The following is a 19060-nucleotide window of genomic DNA, read 5'->3' as shown; positions in this document are numbered from 1 at the left end:
TCATCCCTAATATATATGTCTGTTTTTGAATTTTATACAGATGCACTAATCCTATAATATTCGATGCACATTTGTGTCTTTGTACTTAATTTTGTTATCATTTGTTTCTGCCCATGTTATTTTGTGGTTTTGGTATATTATCCATTGCATACCTAGCATACATTTTTATCCATTCAACTTTTGATGGACATTGAGATTGTTTCCATTTTTAAGCATTAAAAACTTGTACTTCTATAATCATTACCATACATAAAATCTGGTTCATGTGTGCACAGGTTTCTCTAGAAGACATTCCTAGGAATAAAATTACTGAGCAATAGATAGCTGTAATGGACCGAATATTTGTACCCCCACAAAAAAATTTGTACGTTAAAACCCTAACCCATGACAGGATGGTGTTAGGAAGTGGGGCCTTTGGGATGTAATTAGGTTCTGATGAGGTCATGAGTATGAAGTCCCATGATGGGCTTAGTGTTCTTATAAGAAGGGAAAGAAACTAGAGCCCCCCTCTGTCTTTGTCTCTGTCTCTCTCTGTGTTTCTGTCTCTATCCCTGTCTCTCTCTCTCAGCTATGTGAGGACACAGGCAAAAGGCAAACCAGGGATGTGGCCCTCACCAGAATTCAACTATGCTAGCACCTTCATCTTGTACTTCCTAGCCTCCAGAAATGGAAGAAATAAATTTGTGTTGTTTAAGCCATAAAATTTTTCCAAAAAGAGAAAGCAACATGTACAAAAGATCTATTAAGAAAAATAAAAAATGCTAGTCTCTGGTATTTTTGTTATAGCAGCTCTTACTGACTAATACAGCAGTGCACATCTTCAACTTCACTGTAAGTTGCAATTTCAAATTCACTGTGAACTCTTTTCTGATGCGGTGATTACATTTGCAGTTTTAATTTAATTTTCATTTCTGGTTTGAGCAATTTTTCGTAAGTTTATTCATCATGTGAATTTTTTCTTTGGTGAAATAAGTCCTTTGACCATTTTTCTTTTCTTTGCTCTTTTTTTTTTTTTTCTTTTTACTAACCTTTTCATGTGTTAATACCAAGGTAATTTTTCCTTGGACGCTTTGTAGAAGTAGCTGGTAAAGACAACGATTTCTACAAACTGAAGCTGGAGCATTGGTTACATGGTTTATAGGACTCTGGAAGTTTGCTAAGTTATATTTTTTCTAGGAATTTGTCTTGTTCATCAATATTTTCAAATGTATTGTCAAACAGATGTTTATAATCTGTTAAAATCTTTTTGATGTTTGCAAGATTTCTAGTAATATTCCTTTTATTCCTGGATGATGGTTATTGTGCCTTCTTTTTTTTTAATCTTTATCAATCTTGCAAGAATTTTATTTTTTTATTTTTTTGTTTATTCATTTTCTATTCATTTATTTTTTCAGTTGAAACATAATTGATTATATGTATTCATGGGGTACAGAGTTGACTATCAGTATTTGTGTACAGTATGTGATAAATCAATATTATTAGCATGTTCATCATTCCAAATCATAATTATTTTTTGTGTCCCTTACTCAGTTACTCCCGAACCCCCCTCCACCTTCCCCTTTCCCACCTCTAGTTACTATAGGTCCGTTCTCTCCTTCTGAAAGTTCAACATTTTATTGTGCTATTTCTTTCTTTTCTTTCTTTCTTTGCTCCCACTAGAGTGAGCTCTCTTTCTGTGCCTGGCTTATTTAATTTAACATAATTTTCTCCAAGCTCATCCATGTTGCTGTGAATCTTGCCAGGATTTTATCAATTTTATTTGTCTTGTCAAGAAACTAGTTTTTAACTTCATTGACACTTTATATATTATTTTTTCCATTTTATTTATATATGTTATTTGTATTATCTATTTACTAATTTCTTCCATTATGGCTATTTTTCTGTTGCTTTTGAGAATGCTGCCACCCCCTTAATTTTTATCCTTTCTCCCTTAATTATTTTATTTAGGTGTTTTGCTAAAAGTTTATAATGTAGACTTTTGGTATTGTTCATTTCAAAGTATTTCTAATTTCCTTTGTGATTTCTTCATTGGTTCATAAAAGGAGATTTACTAATATGCACACCCAACATTTTTGTTGTTGTTTTGTAGATTTTTCTTGTAACATCCGGGGGTCAGAGAATATGTTTTTGTTTTTTTTTTAAAAGATGACCGGTAAGGGGATCTCAACCCTTGACTTGGTGTTGTCAGCACCACGCTCAACCAGAGAGCGAACCAGCCATCCCTATTTAGGATCCGAACCCGTGGCCTTGGTGTTATCAGCACCGCACTCTGCCGAGTGAGCCACGGGACGACCCTATGTTTTTGTTTGATTTCAATATTTTGAAATTTATAGGGACTTCCATTATAACCTAATATGATTTAGTTTTGTAAATATTTTATGTATTCTGAAATACTGTTGTGTACAAGGTCCACTACAGATAAATTATGTGTTATATATGTTTTTCAAATTTTTTATGTCCTTATAGAATTTTTCTTGCTTTTTTCCTATCAATTATCAAGAGAGGTATACTAAAGTCTCCAACTGGATGTCTGGATTTGTCTCTCTACGTACTCTTGGCTTTATTATTAGATGCTACACATTTAAAAATATATCTTTCTTATTAGTTGAAACTTTGATCATAAAGTAACTTTTTTAAAACCTCTGACAAATGCTTTTGTGCCTTACATTCTATCTTGCCTAATAGTAATATAGCATAGCCACCTTTCTCTTGATAGTATTTACATGGAAAACAGTTTTCTATCCTTTTACTTTTAACTTTTTGCACTTGTATTTAGATATTACTTGTAAATAGCTTTTAGCACTCTCCTATAAATTTAGTGTGAAAACCAATGACTTTTTCCTGGATCATTTAATCTATTTTTGTTTGATAAAGTTACTGATATATTTGATTTTAAATCTAACACCTAATTTGATCTATTTTTTCTGTATTTAATTTTTCTTTGTGATTTTGCCATTTTTGAATTGGTTAATTTTTATTATTTAATCTTTCTTTTTAAATAGACTGAAAATTTTTTATCTCAATTCTGATTCTATAATTTTGGCAATTAACATGCTGTCTTCGTCGGTTTGGGCTGCTGCAACAAAATTTCATTAACTGAGTATCTCACACACAACAGAATTTTATTTCTCACAGTTCTAGAGAAAGGAAAGTCCAAGATCAAAGTGTCAGCAGATTCAGTGTCTGGCATGTGCTTGCTTTCTTGTTCACAGAAGGCACTTTCTATCTGTGACCACATATGGTGGAAGGTGCAAGGCAGCTCTGCGCGGCCTCTTTTATAAAATCTCTCATCCCATTCATGAGCTTTAACTTATGACCTCCCAATATTGCATTAATGATTAAGTTCAAACCTAGAATTTTAGGAGGATACAAACATTCAGACGATAACACATGCCTTCTCAACTTATCAGTCTAAATGCTAATGTGTAAGTCAGGGTTCAACCAGAGAAGCTTAATCAGGAGAAGATTATTTATCTATCAGGCAGTTAATCAATTGATATACCTATTTATATACCTAGCTATCTAAAAATATGTTTCTTATGAACTACCTAATGCAGTTGTGTGCACTAGATAAGCAAGTCTGAAATCCAAAAGGCAAACAGTCAGAAAGGGGAAGATCATAGACAGGCTGGAGCTCACAGGGAAAGCAGCTGCTGTTCACAGTAGAATTTCTTCTCTTTTTCAGAGAAGCCTCAGCCCCGCATTGTAGACCTTTCAAGTGATTTGATCTGGCTTATCCAGATTATTGAGGGTAATAACTGGGCTTAAAGTCAACTAATTGGGACTATCTCTGGCAACATACCTTCCCAGCAACACGCTGATTAACGTTTGATTAAATCACTAGGGATGGTAGCTTATCACTGCTGGTTAATCTTTCCATTCGTTTAGACATTGTGAAGATCTTATAAGGCGTTGATTTATTTGCCCTACTCAATTTGCACACTATTGTCATATATTGTTTGTATATGTGTGTATATATTTATTTAGTCAGTGTTTATTTAGATTTTCTTGCATGTGTACCACTTTCTCTATTTTCATTTCTTTTTTTGTCCTGTACCTCATATCTGGCATCAGTTTCCCAGTTTCTGTTTTCTAAAATACATTTTTTCCTTGTTGTAAATCTAGGGTGGCCAATTCTCTGAAATTTTATTAATGAAATCATTATTCTTCAAAAATTATTTTTGTATATAGAATTTTAGGTAGGTAGTTATTGCTTTCTGCAAATTGAATCGATCATTTAACATCTGGCCTCTGTTATTGCTATTGAGAAGTCAGCTATGAGTCTAAGCTACTCCTTTTAAATTAATCTTTTTCTTTGGCAAGTTTTAGATTTTTTTCCTTTGGTTTTCTGCATATTCTCTCTGATGCATCTAGGTGTATATTTTTTATACTGCTTAAAATATTTTTAATTCTTGAATTTATTAATTGAAAAACTTGCTTCCAACGTTGCTTGTCCTTTTCCAGTCTCATTGACTCTCAGCTCATCTTGTATATTTTCCATCCCTTTGTATCTCTATATGACACTCTGTATTATTTTTTTTTACCTGTCCTCCAGTTCATTAATGCTTTTTAAAACTGTGTTAATCTGCTTTTAAACTGTTCATGGATGGTTAAAGAGCTATTCTTTTTTGTTTTATTTCTAGAAAATTTACTTGGTTCTTTCTAAAATCTGCTATTACATTGTTATAGTTTCCTGTTCACAGATATCATTAGTCAATCTTTTCTCTTACATTTTAAAATAAGGGGGCTGGCTGGTTAAGTCAGATGGTTAGAGCAAAGCCTTGTAACACCAAGGTCACAGGTTCCGATCTCCAAACTGGCCAGTCGCTAAAAAAAAAAAAAAAAAAAAATTAAAAACATAATTAGTATTGTTGATTATATTTTTCATATATTTATTCCAATAGCAAAGATTTATTCTGTTCCTTATGAAGTCTATAGTCCTTGGGAGCTATGTTTTTCTCTGACAATGTCTTTGACATTTGTAGAAATAATCTGATGCTTAGGAAAAAAATATCTTCCTCAAGATAAGATTACAATTATCTACTTTGGCTGCAGAGGAGCACATTCAATCTGAGAACACCTTAAAACAAATTCAAGCTTTCAAGTTCCCTGATTGCCCAAATAATTCAAAGCCGGGTTCTAAATCTGTGTGAAGAGTGGTTTGCTTCTAGTTCTCCCTCATCCTAAGGGTGAATCCATTTAGGGTTCCAACTTTGAATTTTGCTTCTTTTGCCTAACAAAGCTATCAAAAAGCAAGCTCTTATCTTCCCAAAATGGTGAATGCCCTCAGAGCAGAAAAGGTTTGGCTGTTCTGATTGTACAGAGATTTTGTTTTGGTAATTCTTTACCATCTTGACAGCTTTCTAAATCCTTCTATGAAAGCATTTATTTATTTATTTATTTATTTATTTTTTTGTCTTTTTTTTTTTTTTTTTTTGTGACTGGTAAGGGGATCGCAACCCTTGGCGTGGACCCGCGGCAGGAGCTCTGCTGCGCTCCCAAGCACTGCACTCTCCTGAGTGCACCACGGGGCCGGCCCAAAAGCATTTATTTTTTTAAATGTATTTTCCTGTTTTTTGTTTGTTTGTTTTTTTTTATATTAAGATGCCCTAAGCAAAAAAGTTAATCTGAATAGTGTAGGACAAAGGTCCTTAAACTTTTTCTGGAAAGAGCCAGACAGTAAATACTTTGTACTTCACATGCCATTAAGGGCTCTGTCACAACTACTCAACTCTTCTATTGTAGCCACAAGTAATATTTAAATAGTAGGACACAGCTATATTCTAAAAAAACTTTATTTACAAAAACAGGCAGTGGCCCAAATTGGCTCACAGACCAGTTTTCTGACTCCTGATCTAATATAACTTCAATAGAAACAGAAAATCTACACTAACTTCCCCCCTTACTATTATGACAATAGTATTTATTTATTCATGTACATTTTATGTAAATGTTTATGTACAATACTAAATACACTCCAAAATATTTTTAGAAGCCAAATAATATTTCTTCAGACAAATGTGCCATAATTTGACAGTATCCACATTTTTTAACATTCTAATTCTTTCTAATTATATCCATTACTGAAAATGTTGGAATAAATATCCTGTACATTAGTAGCTCACCAAATCTTTGATCATTGCTTTAGGTTACTTTTTTTTCTTTTTCTGATTGAAATTATTTGTCAATTTATCTGAGCAATTTCAAGATTGTTGATATATATTGTCAAGCTGCTTACAAGTAAAATTATAGTTATTTATAATTCTAATTTCATTTAATAATATTTTTATCACCTCATTTTCTGCAAAATTGAGTAACATTTCCTTTACATTTTATCATTGAATATGCTCTAAAAATATCATTTGCATTTAATTTTCTTGTCTTCGATTATTAGTAATGGTCATGTTATTGGTCATTTTTAAGTAAATGATCTACCATACGCTAACATTTTTCTTTTGGTAGTTTTAGTGCTTTCGATATTTCAAGAAGTGCTTTTGTATTGAAATTAATTTATCAGTCATTGCCTTTAAATTTTGCATATACTATTTTTTTTAAAAAATAAATTTTAACTTTAAAATATACTAATTCAAATGCTATTTTTGTAATTTGCTCTGTTTTTGATATTTATTCACAGTGTTTTGAATAGATTAATAAAATAAACATGATTATAGATAGATGGCACAAAAAATAATAGTGGGTTAAAAAATGACAGCATCTGATATAGCAAGTAATTAAAGAAATTATAAGAGAATTAAGTAGATACATGTTTTCTCTTAAATTTTTTAAAACTTAACTCTTTAATGTAGCTGGGATTTGTGTGCATGTGTCTGTGTGTGTCTGTAAATAAAGTGAGGATTAAACTGTTTTCCATTTCATCCATAGAGGTTTGCAGTTGCAAGACTGCCAGAGTAGGTTTCAATTTGAGATTGTCAATCGAATTTACACAATATAGTAGATTTATCCATTGTTAAGATTACTTAGCTTCAAGAAACTTGATATGATAAAGAGTAACACAGGATGCACAACAATACCTTGGTGGAGACTTCCAGCACTCAGGCGCAGTTTCTGATGTCTCACCTTCCCCATGAAGTATTTTTGTACATGAGGGATGAATGTTGATGCAAATATCCATGCAGAGCAACTACAGGTTTAGGAATCTTCAGCTTAAACACATTGGTTGTCACCTAGAATGTGGTGAGTGATTTGTGCTCTTGTTATTATTGGTTTTGTTTTTTTCTTTTTTTAGTTTCTTTAGATTTAGGGTTTTTCCTAGTTCTTTGAGTTAGAAATTTAGATAATTGATTTTCAGCTGTTTTTATTTCTAATGCATTAAAACTATAATTTTCCCCTAATCATTGCTTCACCATCAGCCTCCAAATTTTGACATATATCATATTTCCTTTGCTGTTTAGTTCAACATTAATTAAGTCATATTTTAATTTATATTGTGATTTCTTCTTTAACCCATAAGTTATTTAAAAGTGTTTCTTAACATCAAAATTTTTTAGAATTTTTCAGTTATTTTCTGTTAGCAATGTCTAGTGGTCAGTGAGTATACTTAGAGTGATTTTAATCCTTTGAAATGTATAGGGACTTGCTTTATGGTTTATTTTGATGAATGTTCTATGTACATACATGTTCATACATAAAATATACATGTTGGGATGATCATGTATCTTGCAATCATTGAAGGCTATGTTTTGTAAATGTAAAAAAGCTCAATTTGGTTAATAATGTTTTTAATATTGTGTATATTCTTATTTTTCATTTCCTTGTCTGTCAGAGACAGGGAGAGGTGTGCTTAAATCTCTAACTATAATGGATTTATTTGCTTATCTTCCTAATTCTGTTATATTTTGAACATATATTAATAGTCTATGCACAGTGGCATGCTGGTAAATGTATAACACCCAACTATTCCAGCCACCCCTCAAAAAAGGAAAGGGAAAACCCTTGATTTGTGGAATTTGCTGATTTCCATGATGTAAATCCTCACAATATGGTCAATTTCAAGTTACCAACATGACATTAGTGAACACAAGAGGTGTGTATAATTGGCTCCTGTGAGTCAGTATGAGCCAGCTCCAGGGAACACTGTTCAACACATTTAGCGTTATTACATCTGTCTGTTCAAGTAACTTCTTTATGTTATCAAATGACTTTCTTCTTATCTGGCAATCCTTTCTACTTTAAATTTTTTGTCTAATATTAGCATAACACCATTCTTCTTCTCATTAATGTTTTCATTGTATATTAGTTTTTATCATTTACTTTTGACCTGTATGTCCAATTTTATTAAAAGTAATCATCATATACTTGGGGTTTCTTTCTTTTTTTTTTTTAATCCAGTCATACTGTCTTTGTATTTTAAGTGGAGAGGTGAATCTATTTATATTTAATGTAATTGCTGATACAGTTAAGTCTAACATCTTGCTATTTTCTGGTCTCATCTCTTCTGTGTTCTTTTGTTACTCCTTTCCTGCCATGTTTTACATTAATTAAATATTCTTTACTATTTTACTATTAGTTTATTATATATCTATATATCAATATTGTTGTTTTAGTGATTACCTTAGCAATTAAAACAAGCATATTTAAATTTTTACAGTCTACCCTAAATTAATAACTTTACCACATCTTAAACTATGCTAGAACATCACAATTTAATTCCTCTTGCTTATTCCTGACATTTTTGCTGTTATTGTTACATGTTTTACTCTTGAATTTGTTGTAAACACTACAAAACGTGGTTATTATTGATTAAATATTAAACGGTCTCTTTTTAATGTGGTAAGACATACATAGCTTAATATTTATAATTATCGATTTAGACTATTTTTCCATAGTCTTTTAATTTATCCACATATTTATTTTTTCACTTCTGCTCATTTCTTATGGGCTCCTCTGCTTATATTTGGGATCGATTTTCTTTATCCCAGGGAAGTTTCTTCAGTATTTTTTAAATAGTGTGAGTCTCCTATTGTTGAGTTCTCTCCACTTTTGTTTATTTGAGAGTGTGTTTTTATTCTCATTCATTTTTGGAGTGTATTTTCACCAGATCTAGAGTTTTCTGTTGACATTTTATTCTCACACTCTAAAAATGTCAAGACACTGTTTTGTGGCTTCAGTATTTACAATTATAGACTTAGCTGTCATCTTTACTGTTTTCCTGAAAGAAATGTTTTCTGTTTGCTTTTAAGATTTAGCATTTATCTTTGGTTTTCAGCAGAGCCTTAGTATAGTTTTTTTTGTATATTCCCTTTTGGGAGTTTGCTAAGATTTTGAAGAGTTGATTTCTTTTATCAATTTTGCAAACCTTTGAGCTCTTATTCCTTCAAATGTTGCTTCTGTACATTCTCTCCTCTACTTTTGAATCTCCAATGAGACATACATTGCATAAGTTGGCTCTGCACCACACACTTATTATACTCTGTTTTGTTTGTTGTTGTTATTTATGCACTTTTGTCTCTCTATAGTTTACTTTAGATGTTTCTACATAAAATTTTCTTCAAGTTTAATAAGTTTGTGGAGGTGAGCTAAGACCCTCATGGCACCAGGGCTCAGTCTAAGGCCCGGGAGGGAAGGGAAGTGCACACAGCCCAGCAGCCATCATGGTGAGCTGAGAACCATGTGGCACTGGGGCACAGTCTAAGGCCAGGAGGGAAGCCCCCACAGCCCAGCGGAAAGCCGAGGTGAGCCAAGACTCTCATAGTACCAGGGCTCAGTCTAAGGCCCTGGGTGGAAGGGAAGCACACACAGCCTAGCAGGTGCTGAAGTGAGTTGAGACCTGCACAGCACCAGGGGCTCAGTCTATGGCCACACCTTCAGTCACCACAAGAACTATTCACCACCACAGTAGCAGCCACAGCAAATCTACCACTCACTTGAATACATTGATATAAGAAGAGTCACCAGAAGAGCCTGTGGATAGAAGAGGAAATCTTTATTCTTATAGCCAACCCCAGAGTAGCAGAAAAAGCAAGACCTCTACCAGATGACCAAATATCAATGAAAAAAATACAAGAACTACAAAGAAAGAAGAAGATATGACACCACCAAAAGAATACAGTAATGCTCAAATTCCAACCGGGAATCCTTGAAATGTCTGAAAGGGAATTCTGAGCAATGATCTTAAGAAAGCTCAAAGAAATAAAAGAAGACTCAGTTTTAGAACACAAGGGAAAAGGAAAAAATAACTGAAATATGAAGGAAGAAATTTACAAAGAGATAAATATCTTAAAAAAGAGTTTAGCAGGACTCCTAGAAATGAAAGATTCACTCAGTGAAATAAAAAACACAACAGAGAGTTTGAGTAGCAGACTAGAGCAAGCAGAAGAAAAAATTTCAGATCTTGAAGATGGTCTTTTCAAAATAACCCAGGCAGACAAAAAAAAAAAAAAGGAAAAAAGTATTAAAAATAATGAAGAAAATCTATGAGCAATAGCAGACAACCTCAAGTGCTCTAACATCCAAATTGTGGATATTCCAGAAGTGTGGGGGGGGGGGGGAGGAAGGAAAAGACATTGAAAACCTATTTAAGGAAATAATAACAGAAAACTTCCCGGGTGTAGGGAGAGATGCAGACTTTCAGATCCAGGAAGCTCAAAGATCCCCCAAAAGATTCAATCCAAAAATATCCTCTCCAAGACACATTGTAGTCAAATTTGCAAAGCTCAAAGACAAAGAGAGAATTCTAAAAGCAGCAAAAGTAACAAGTCATCTATAAGGGAACCCCCATCATACTAAAATCAGACTTTTTGACTAAAACCCTACAGGCCAGAAGAAAGTGAAATGATATATTCAAAACACTAAAAGAAAAAAATTGCCAGTCAAAAATTCTTTATCCAGCAAGGCTCTCCTTCAGAAATGAGGGAGAAATAGTGTATTTCCCAGACAAACAAATATTGTGTGAGTTCATCCCCACACAACAAGCCCTGAAAGAAATTCTCAAAGGAGTACTGCATCTGGAATCTGAATAATGATGATCACTATTACAGATACACAAAAAGAGCAATACCTGCCATTTAAACGAAAATGCCAGTGAGAAAGAGTGAGAAGCTAAATCATGCAACCTCAAATTTCCAACTAACATTAAAGAAGAGAAATAAAAGTGGAAGTAATGTCTAAAAGATAATTAAAACATCTAAATAAAAAGCAATTAAATGACAGGAATTAAACAACACCTGTCAATAAACTACTGTAAATATGAATGGATTAAACTCCCCATCCAAAAGGCACAGATTGACTGATTGGATTAAAAACCTAGGCCTAAGTATATCCTGTCTTCAAGAGACACACCTTACCTGTAGAGAGACACACAGACTAAAAGTGAAGGGATGGAAAAAGATGCAAATGGAAACCAAAAATGAGCAGGAGTAGCTATTCTTATATCAGATAAAAGAGACTTTAAACCAAAAAATTATAAAAACAGACAAAGAAGGCCACTGTATAATGATAAAAGGATCTATCCAGCCAGAAGACATAACAATCATAAACATATATGCACCCAATACTGGAGCATCCAGATATAGAAAGCAAAAACTCTTAGACCTAAAGAAAGAAATAGGCCCTAATATGTTAATAGTGGGTGACCAGAACTCCACTCTCTCAGTATGACAGATCTTCCAGGTAAAAAATCAACAAAGAGACACAGGATTTAAACTAGACCTTAGACCAGCTGGACCTGGCAGATACATACTGAACATTTCACCCCAAAATTAAAGAATATACTTTCTTCTCAACAGCACATGGAACATTCTCCAGGATAGAACAGATACTGAGTCACAAATCTAGTCTAAGCAAATTTTAAAAAGTCAAAATCATTCCAAGTATCTTTTCAGAACACAATGGTCTAAAGCTGGAAATCAATAAAAAACAAAACCCTTGAAACTGTACAAATACATGGAAACTAAACAATAGGCTCCTGAATGATCTACTGGTCCAAGAAGAAATTAAACAGGAAATCAAAAAATTTCTTGAAACTAATGAAAATAAAGATACATCATACTCAAACCTGTGGGATAATGCAAAAGCAGTGCTAAGAGGCAAATATATTGCAATAAATACTTACATCAAAAGAATGGAAAACATTCCATTCAAAACAACCTAACATTATGCCTCAAAGTACTTGAAAAACAACAATCCAATCCTGAAGGTAGTAGACAGAAAGAAATAATTAAGATCAGAGCAGACCTAAATGAAATAGAGACTCAAAAAGTGATAGAAAAGATCAAAGAAACAAAAAGTTGTTTTTTTGAGAGGATAAATAAAATAGACAAACCATTAGCTAGTTAACAAAAAAAGAAAAAACCCAAATAACAAAAATCAGAAATGAAAAGGGAGACATTACAACTGATACCACAGAAATATGAAGAATCATTACACACTATTATAAAAAACTGTGTGACAACAAATATGAAAATGTGGGAGATATGGATAAATTTATGGACACATACAAACTACCCAGACTAAATCAAGAAAAGGTAGAAAACCTGAACAGACCAATAACAAGCAATGAGATTGAAGTGGTAATCAGCAATATTCCAACAAAGAAAAGCTCAGGTCTGGATGGCTTTACAGCTGAATTTTATCAAATCTTTAAAAAGGAATTAATGCCAATTCTTTTCAAACTATTCCAAAATATTGAAACAGAAGGTATTCTCCCAAATACATTCTTTGAGGCCAACATAACTCTGATACCAAAACCAGATAAAGATACAACCAAAAAAAAAGAAAATTACTGGCCCATATTCTTGATGAACATAGATGCAAAAATCCTCAATGAAATATTAGCAATCAGAATACAGCAACACAGTAAAAAAATTATACACTGTGATCAAGTGGGATTCACCCCAGTGATGCAAGGATGGTTCAACATATGGAAGTCAGTTAATGTGATACATCACATCAGTAAACTCAAGGACAAAAACCATTTGATTATCTAATAGATGCTGAAAAAGCGTTTGACAAAATTCAACATCCCATCATGATAAAGACTCTCAACAAATTAGGTATAGAAGGGAAGTATCTCAACACAATAAAATCCATCTGTGACAAGCCCACCACCAGTATCATTCTGAATGGGAAAAAACTGAAGTCTTTTCCCTTAAGAACAGGAACAAGAAAAGGATGACCACTCTCACCACTTCTATTTAACTTGGTACTGGGTACACTAGCCAGAGCAATCAGGCAAGAAAAAGAAATAAGGGGCATCTAGATTAGAAAAAATGAAGTCAAACTGTCCCTATTTGCAGATGACAGGATAGTATATAGAGAAAAACCTGAAGACTCTATCAAAAACCTCCTATAGCTGGTTAATAAATTCGTTAATGTTGCAGGATACAAAATAAATGCCCCCAAGTCCATTGCACTTATATTCTCCAATAATGAGCCAACAGAAATAGAAATCAAGAAAGTAAGCTCATTTATAATAGTTGCCAAAAAAGTAAAACACCTAGGTATCAATTTAACCAAGGTGGTGAAAGATCTCTGCTATGGGAACTACAAAACACTACTGAAAGAAAGTAAAGAGGACATAAAAAGATGAAAAGATCTACCATGATCTTGGCTTGGAAGAATTAACATTGTAAAAATGTCCATTCTAACCAAAGCAGTCTACAGATTCAATGCAATCCCCACAAAATAAAAATGACCTTCTTCACAGAAATAGAAAAAGCAATCCTGACATTCATGGAACAACAAATGACCATGAATGGCCTAAGAAATCCTGAGCAAAAATAAAAACTAAAGCCAGAGACATAACACTACCTGAATTCAAATTATATTACAAAGTTATTGTAAGCAAAACAGCATGGTACTGGCATAAAAACAGACACTCAGATCAATGGAACAGAATAGAAACCCAGGAATCTCCACATGTGCTTATAGCCAACAGATCTTTAACAAAGGCACCAAGAATATACATTAAGGAAAAGATGGCCTCTTCAACAGATTGTGCTGGGAAAATTGGACATCCATATGCAGAAAGATGAAATTGGACCTGTACCTCCCATCATACACTGAAATCAACTCAAAATGGATTTAAGATGTAAATATAAGACCCAAAACCATAACATTAGTAAAAGAAAACATAGGGGAAAATACCACATGTTCTCACTTATTGGTGGGAGCTAAAAATTAATATATAAATTCACACACACACACACACACAAAAAAAAAATGGTGGGGGGGAAGAAGATATAACAACCACAATTACTTGAAGTTGATATGACAAGCAAACAGAAAGGACATTGTCTGGGGGGAGGGAGGAGAGGGAGGAGGGAGGGAGGTTTTGGGCAACAATAATCAACCACAATGTATATCGACAAAATAAAATTTAAAAAAATAAATAAATAAAACATGTTGAAAGAAAATAGCAATAGCTTTCCAAATTTGGTGACTCTAAATAAAGTTGATAATATAAAGTTATTAAAAAAAAAAAAAAAACATAGGGGAAACACTCCAGGAAGTGAGACTGGGCAAAGACTTTATGAATAAGACCTCAAAACAACAAACAACAAAAGAAAAAAATAAACAAATGGGAATATATCCAATTAAAAAGCTTCTGCACAGCAAAGAAAACAATCAGCAGGGCAGAAAGACAACCTATGGCATGGAAGAAAATATTTACAAACTATATATCTAACAGGTGATTAATATCCAGAATTTATAAGGAACTCAAACAATTACACAACAAAAACTCCCAAATAATCCACTTACAAAATGGGCAAATGAGCTGAATAGACATTTCCTAAGGAAGACATACAAATGGCCAACAGGTACTTGAAAAAATGCTCAATATCACTAATTGTTAGGGAAATGAAAATCAAAACCACATTGAGATATCATCTCACCCCTGTTGGAATGGCCATTATTAAAAAGACCAAGAATAGCAAATGCTGGAAAGGATGCAGGGAAAGAGGAATTCTTCTATACTGTTGGTGGGACTATAAATTAGTACAGACATTATAGAAAATAGTACAGAGGTTTCTCAAACAAATACAGGTAGAGGTACCACATAATCCAGTGATCCAGCCATCCAACTACTGTATATATACCCAAAGGAATAGAAAACATTATGTTGAAGGGACACCTGCACTCCACTGTTCATTGCAGCTGTATTTATAATAGCCCAAATATGGAGCCAATCTAAATGTCCATTGACAGATGCCTGGATAAAGAAAATGTGGAATGCTACTCAGCCAGAAAAAGAGAATGAAATTCTGCTATTTGCAGCAACATGGATGAGCCTGGAGAAAATTACGTTAAGTGAAACAAACCAGACACAGAAAAAGAATTACTGCATGTTCTCACTCGTAACTGGGTGCTAAGAAAGAAGGAAGGAAACAAAGAAAGAAAGTAGGAAAGAAAGAAAAGACCACAATAATGTGCTGAACTTTCAGAAGGAGAGAACAAACCTAAGGATACTAGAGATGAAGAGGGAGGAAGGGAAGGGAGTTGGGGAGTGATAGTTTGGGTAAAGGGCATAAGGAGAAATTACAATTTGTGATAATGAATATGTTAATAAAAAACCAATATGGCAAGTCTTCTAGTGAGGATACCAGGTGGGTATTTGAAGCAGTCCCTTTTGCTTTTGGGGACTTTTTCTATGAGACTATGGAAAATTTTAGTCTGTCCTTAAGAAGCTACTTAGGCTCCAGCTGAGCACCCTGATTCTGCAAAGTTTTAAAATTTTCAAGTTCGACACAACTTCCAAACACTTGTCTAGTTCTTCCTTTCCCCATTACTATTCCTCCATTCAAGGAAAGCTTGATCTTTAATCCATATCCTGAGTTGGCAAAGATAACCAGGTAAGAAATGGCCAGAAACCATATATTTGCACACAACAAGCTCTTCCACTTAGATTTAGTTCATTTAATACTTTTTATCCCACAACTTGCCTTTAAACACGAGCACACAGACACACAATTTGTTGCTGTTTTCCAGTTTGCAGTAGAGACACTGTTCCGTTCCATCCTATTCTAACCTATTGGAAACGTTTCCGTGTAATTTTGTATCATCTTACCATGCCTTATTTTTATAAATAGAATTGATCTACCTAACTTTCCTACTAGAGTTAGAAACCATTAGTAACTAACTTTTCTACCACACAGTAAAAAAAAACACCTTAAGGATGGACATTTTGTTTTTTCATTGTTTTTTCTTCAGAACTTAGAATAGTGCCCAATAAATGTTTCCTCAAGTAATGAAAGGATAGTAGAATGCTGTTCAGCAATTTTATTATATTATTAAGAATAATTATAATGTTATTATTCTTATAACATAAGAATTACTATATTATTAAGAATAATATAAAGTGCAGCTACTCATCTGGAAAGTTGTTTAGGTTATTTTTACATAGTGGACATTCATACAAAATTATTTGGTTTGATTTTTGTAAGCTGAAATATATACTATGTATACATTAAGATATATTTTGGATAGACTATAACTATATAGGTACTTTTAAAAGCAAAAATAACCTAAATATACTGTATATTTGAATAGATAATTTAAGCAGTTGTTTTGTTTTTATTGTTTGTAGACTGTAAAGAACCTCCTCCAAGAAAAAGTACAGAAATTCTCATGGGTTCCTGGAAGGACCAAACATATCCAGATGGCACTCACGCTACCTATAAATGCCGCCCTGGATATAGAACACTTGGAAGTATTGTAATGGTATGCAGGAATGGAGAATGGGTGGCTCTTTATCCAGCAAGGATATGTCAGAGTAAGTACTTCATAAATTTGTGAAATTTATAAAAAATTTTATTGTGAAAATACTTAATTTTGGTATCATAGCAATACTGGCTGAATTATATCACTATCATCATTTCAATGCAAAACAGTGCATCATCATGTTTAAAAAGGGGTCATAATCCTCCAAAATTCCAAAATCAAGCATACAGATAAGCTCAATTATAAAATAATAGGTTTGCCATTCTCAATTTTCTTTATATTTAACACTGTCCTTGAATACAACATCAAATTGTTCCCCAACTCCTATGTAAAATACGTTTGCTGTATTAACTGTGTTATACTGCAACTAACATTCTATCTTTCCTTTTTTTCCTTTAGAAAAGCCCTGTGGACATCCTGGGGATACTCCCTTTGGTTCCTTTAAGCTCACAGAAGGAGATAAGTTTGAATATGGTGCAAAGGTTGTTTATACATGTGAAGAAGGGTATGTAGTCAATATAAAAAGAGGTTTATAATTGAGATCATAAACAGGAACTGCACTAATTTGTATTTTTATTATATAAAGTTACTATATTTTTTATAAACATTTTTATAGGTAATATACAAGTAAACTGAAAAATTAAACTATGCTGGAAATAATTATATTTGGATATCATATTCTCACCATAGCATTAACAAATGAAAATGAATTATAATTACTCTGATCTAGTGTAGTTATGGGAGGATGAAAAACAGTATGTACTTGAATACGCGTTCACCCAGCAAATCTTCAGTACATTCTCTTATGTGCAGAGTATTACCAAGTTCAATGCGTTAGAGACAATGGGAATTATGACAAAATTATATGGTAACTATTCAGACAAAACTTTGTAAAATTTAAGGGAAGCAAGGTTTTACTTGCTTATAAGTTTTATTTGTAATTGCTATTCCTTAAGATTATGTGGTCAGCAAATTATTTTTACCACATGGACCAAAAATGCTAGTTCAGAATCAGACTGTGCCTTCGGACTAAACACTGGGTTCTCATGACTCATGTCATCATTGAACCTCCCGAGTGTTCGTTCTTTCTTCTTATTCCCTACAAGGTCAAAACATTATATTTAGGGAAATTTCACGCATAGGAAAACCAGGATCAGATCACTAGAATTTTATTCTACATAAATATAAGTACAATCCAGAGATTACAAATGGAATCTGATTATTATTATTATTATTATTTGATTTGAGGCAATAAAACTATAATACTTTAAAGCTCGGGCTCTGGACCAAGCATGCATTTAGAAACTGTCACTTAATATCTCTGTCTATTTTCAAAAATCTCTCTTCACTCCCATATCTTCACTTACAAAAGCAGAAACATATCACGTGAGTCATGGGGTTGGTGGGAGAAATAAATAAGACACGCACTTGCAGCCCTTAGAAGAAATCCTGGGATACTGTAGACACCTAATAAGCATTAGTTCTTAGGAATTTAGTCCCTCCTTGGCCACTAACTGAGGGAGCTTTTTCAAACGCGTTTTTAGCCCAACCTTCAGTCATTACTACTGATCTTATCTCACATAACCAAATAGGTGACAATTATCTTGACCTAAGCTTTCCAGTCTCCCCACTTTAACTTCCTGGCAAAGGGGATCAAAACTCATAGACTTCTGCTTGATTCTCTAAATCTTGGCTATTCATATTATTTATAATTTTGGAAAGAAATTAGCTGCACACTTGCCTCTGACCCTGGCTGTGCTCAACTTTTCTCTCCCTGTTCATCTCGTGTATCTCATGGGCAAACTCTGTTGTGGCCCCTACATGAAAGCAACTGTCTCCTGCCACTCAACTGAGCTAGGTATTTGTCAGTGAAATATAGTCCTCAGATCATCTCGGATCAGCAAACACAAGTATTTTATGCTATTTTAAAATTTTATTGAGGAAAGCTTTTACCTGTCTGAGGGGATGTAAATCTTTTGACCCAGTTATGGAATCTGATGGTACAGAAGGTTTAATACACCCATAGTGTCCGCCAGTCAACTTACCCTTTTCAATTCCCTCTTCCCCATCCAGTATTCCTCTGCTGAATATCTCTTTAGTTGAATATCAGCCAATTAACAGGATATTCAGTGTGGATATCCAGTTTTATTATGCTGTGGGTAAGTGGTTTTGAGAACACCCTCTACCAAAAGTTCCTCCAGCATTTGGCTTGTCTGGTTTGCAGAGACGCGAGCCACTGCTTTTCCACAACCACGAACTCGCTCTCTCGCCTCCCTCTCCTCATGTATACAGGCCCTGGAAGGCTTTGTGGAGAATTTTGCTAAATATCTGAAAGAACTTTGTAGAATGGATGAATCTTTGATATATATGGAAAAATTTGAAC

At 33.6% G+C, this 19060-nt stretch overlaps 1 protein-coding gene across 1 annotated transcript in view; it reads left to right on the top strand.

Moving 5' to 3' along the window:
• Nucleotides 1-19060, top strand: part of CFH (complement factor H) — a 97216-nt gene that overhangs the window by 7403 nt on the left and 70753 nt on the right. Inside the window, exons 2-3 of the mRNA XM_063113730.1 lie at nt 16544-16729; nt 17077-17182. Of these exons, the coding sequence (XP_062969800.1) occupies nt 16544-16729; nt 17077-17182 (292 nt within the window). The remainder of the gene's footprint in view (nt 1-16543; nt 16730-17076; nt 17183-19060) is intronic.

The sequence above is a fragment of the Cynocephalus volans genome, chromosome 11 (genome assembly GCF_027409185.1).
Source record: "Cynocephalus volans isolate mCynVol1 chromosome 11, mCynVol1.pri, whole genome shotgun sequence".
Classification (NCBI taxonomy): domain Eukaryota; kingdom Metazoa; phylum Chordata; class Mammalia; order Dermoptera; family Cynocephalidae; genus Cynocephalus; species Cynocephalus volans.
This window is presented reverse-complemented; position numbering and strand designations above follow the sequence as displayed.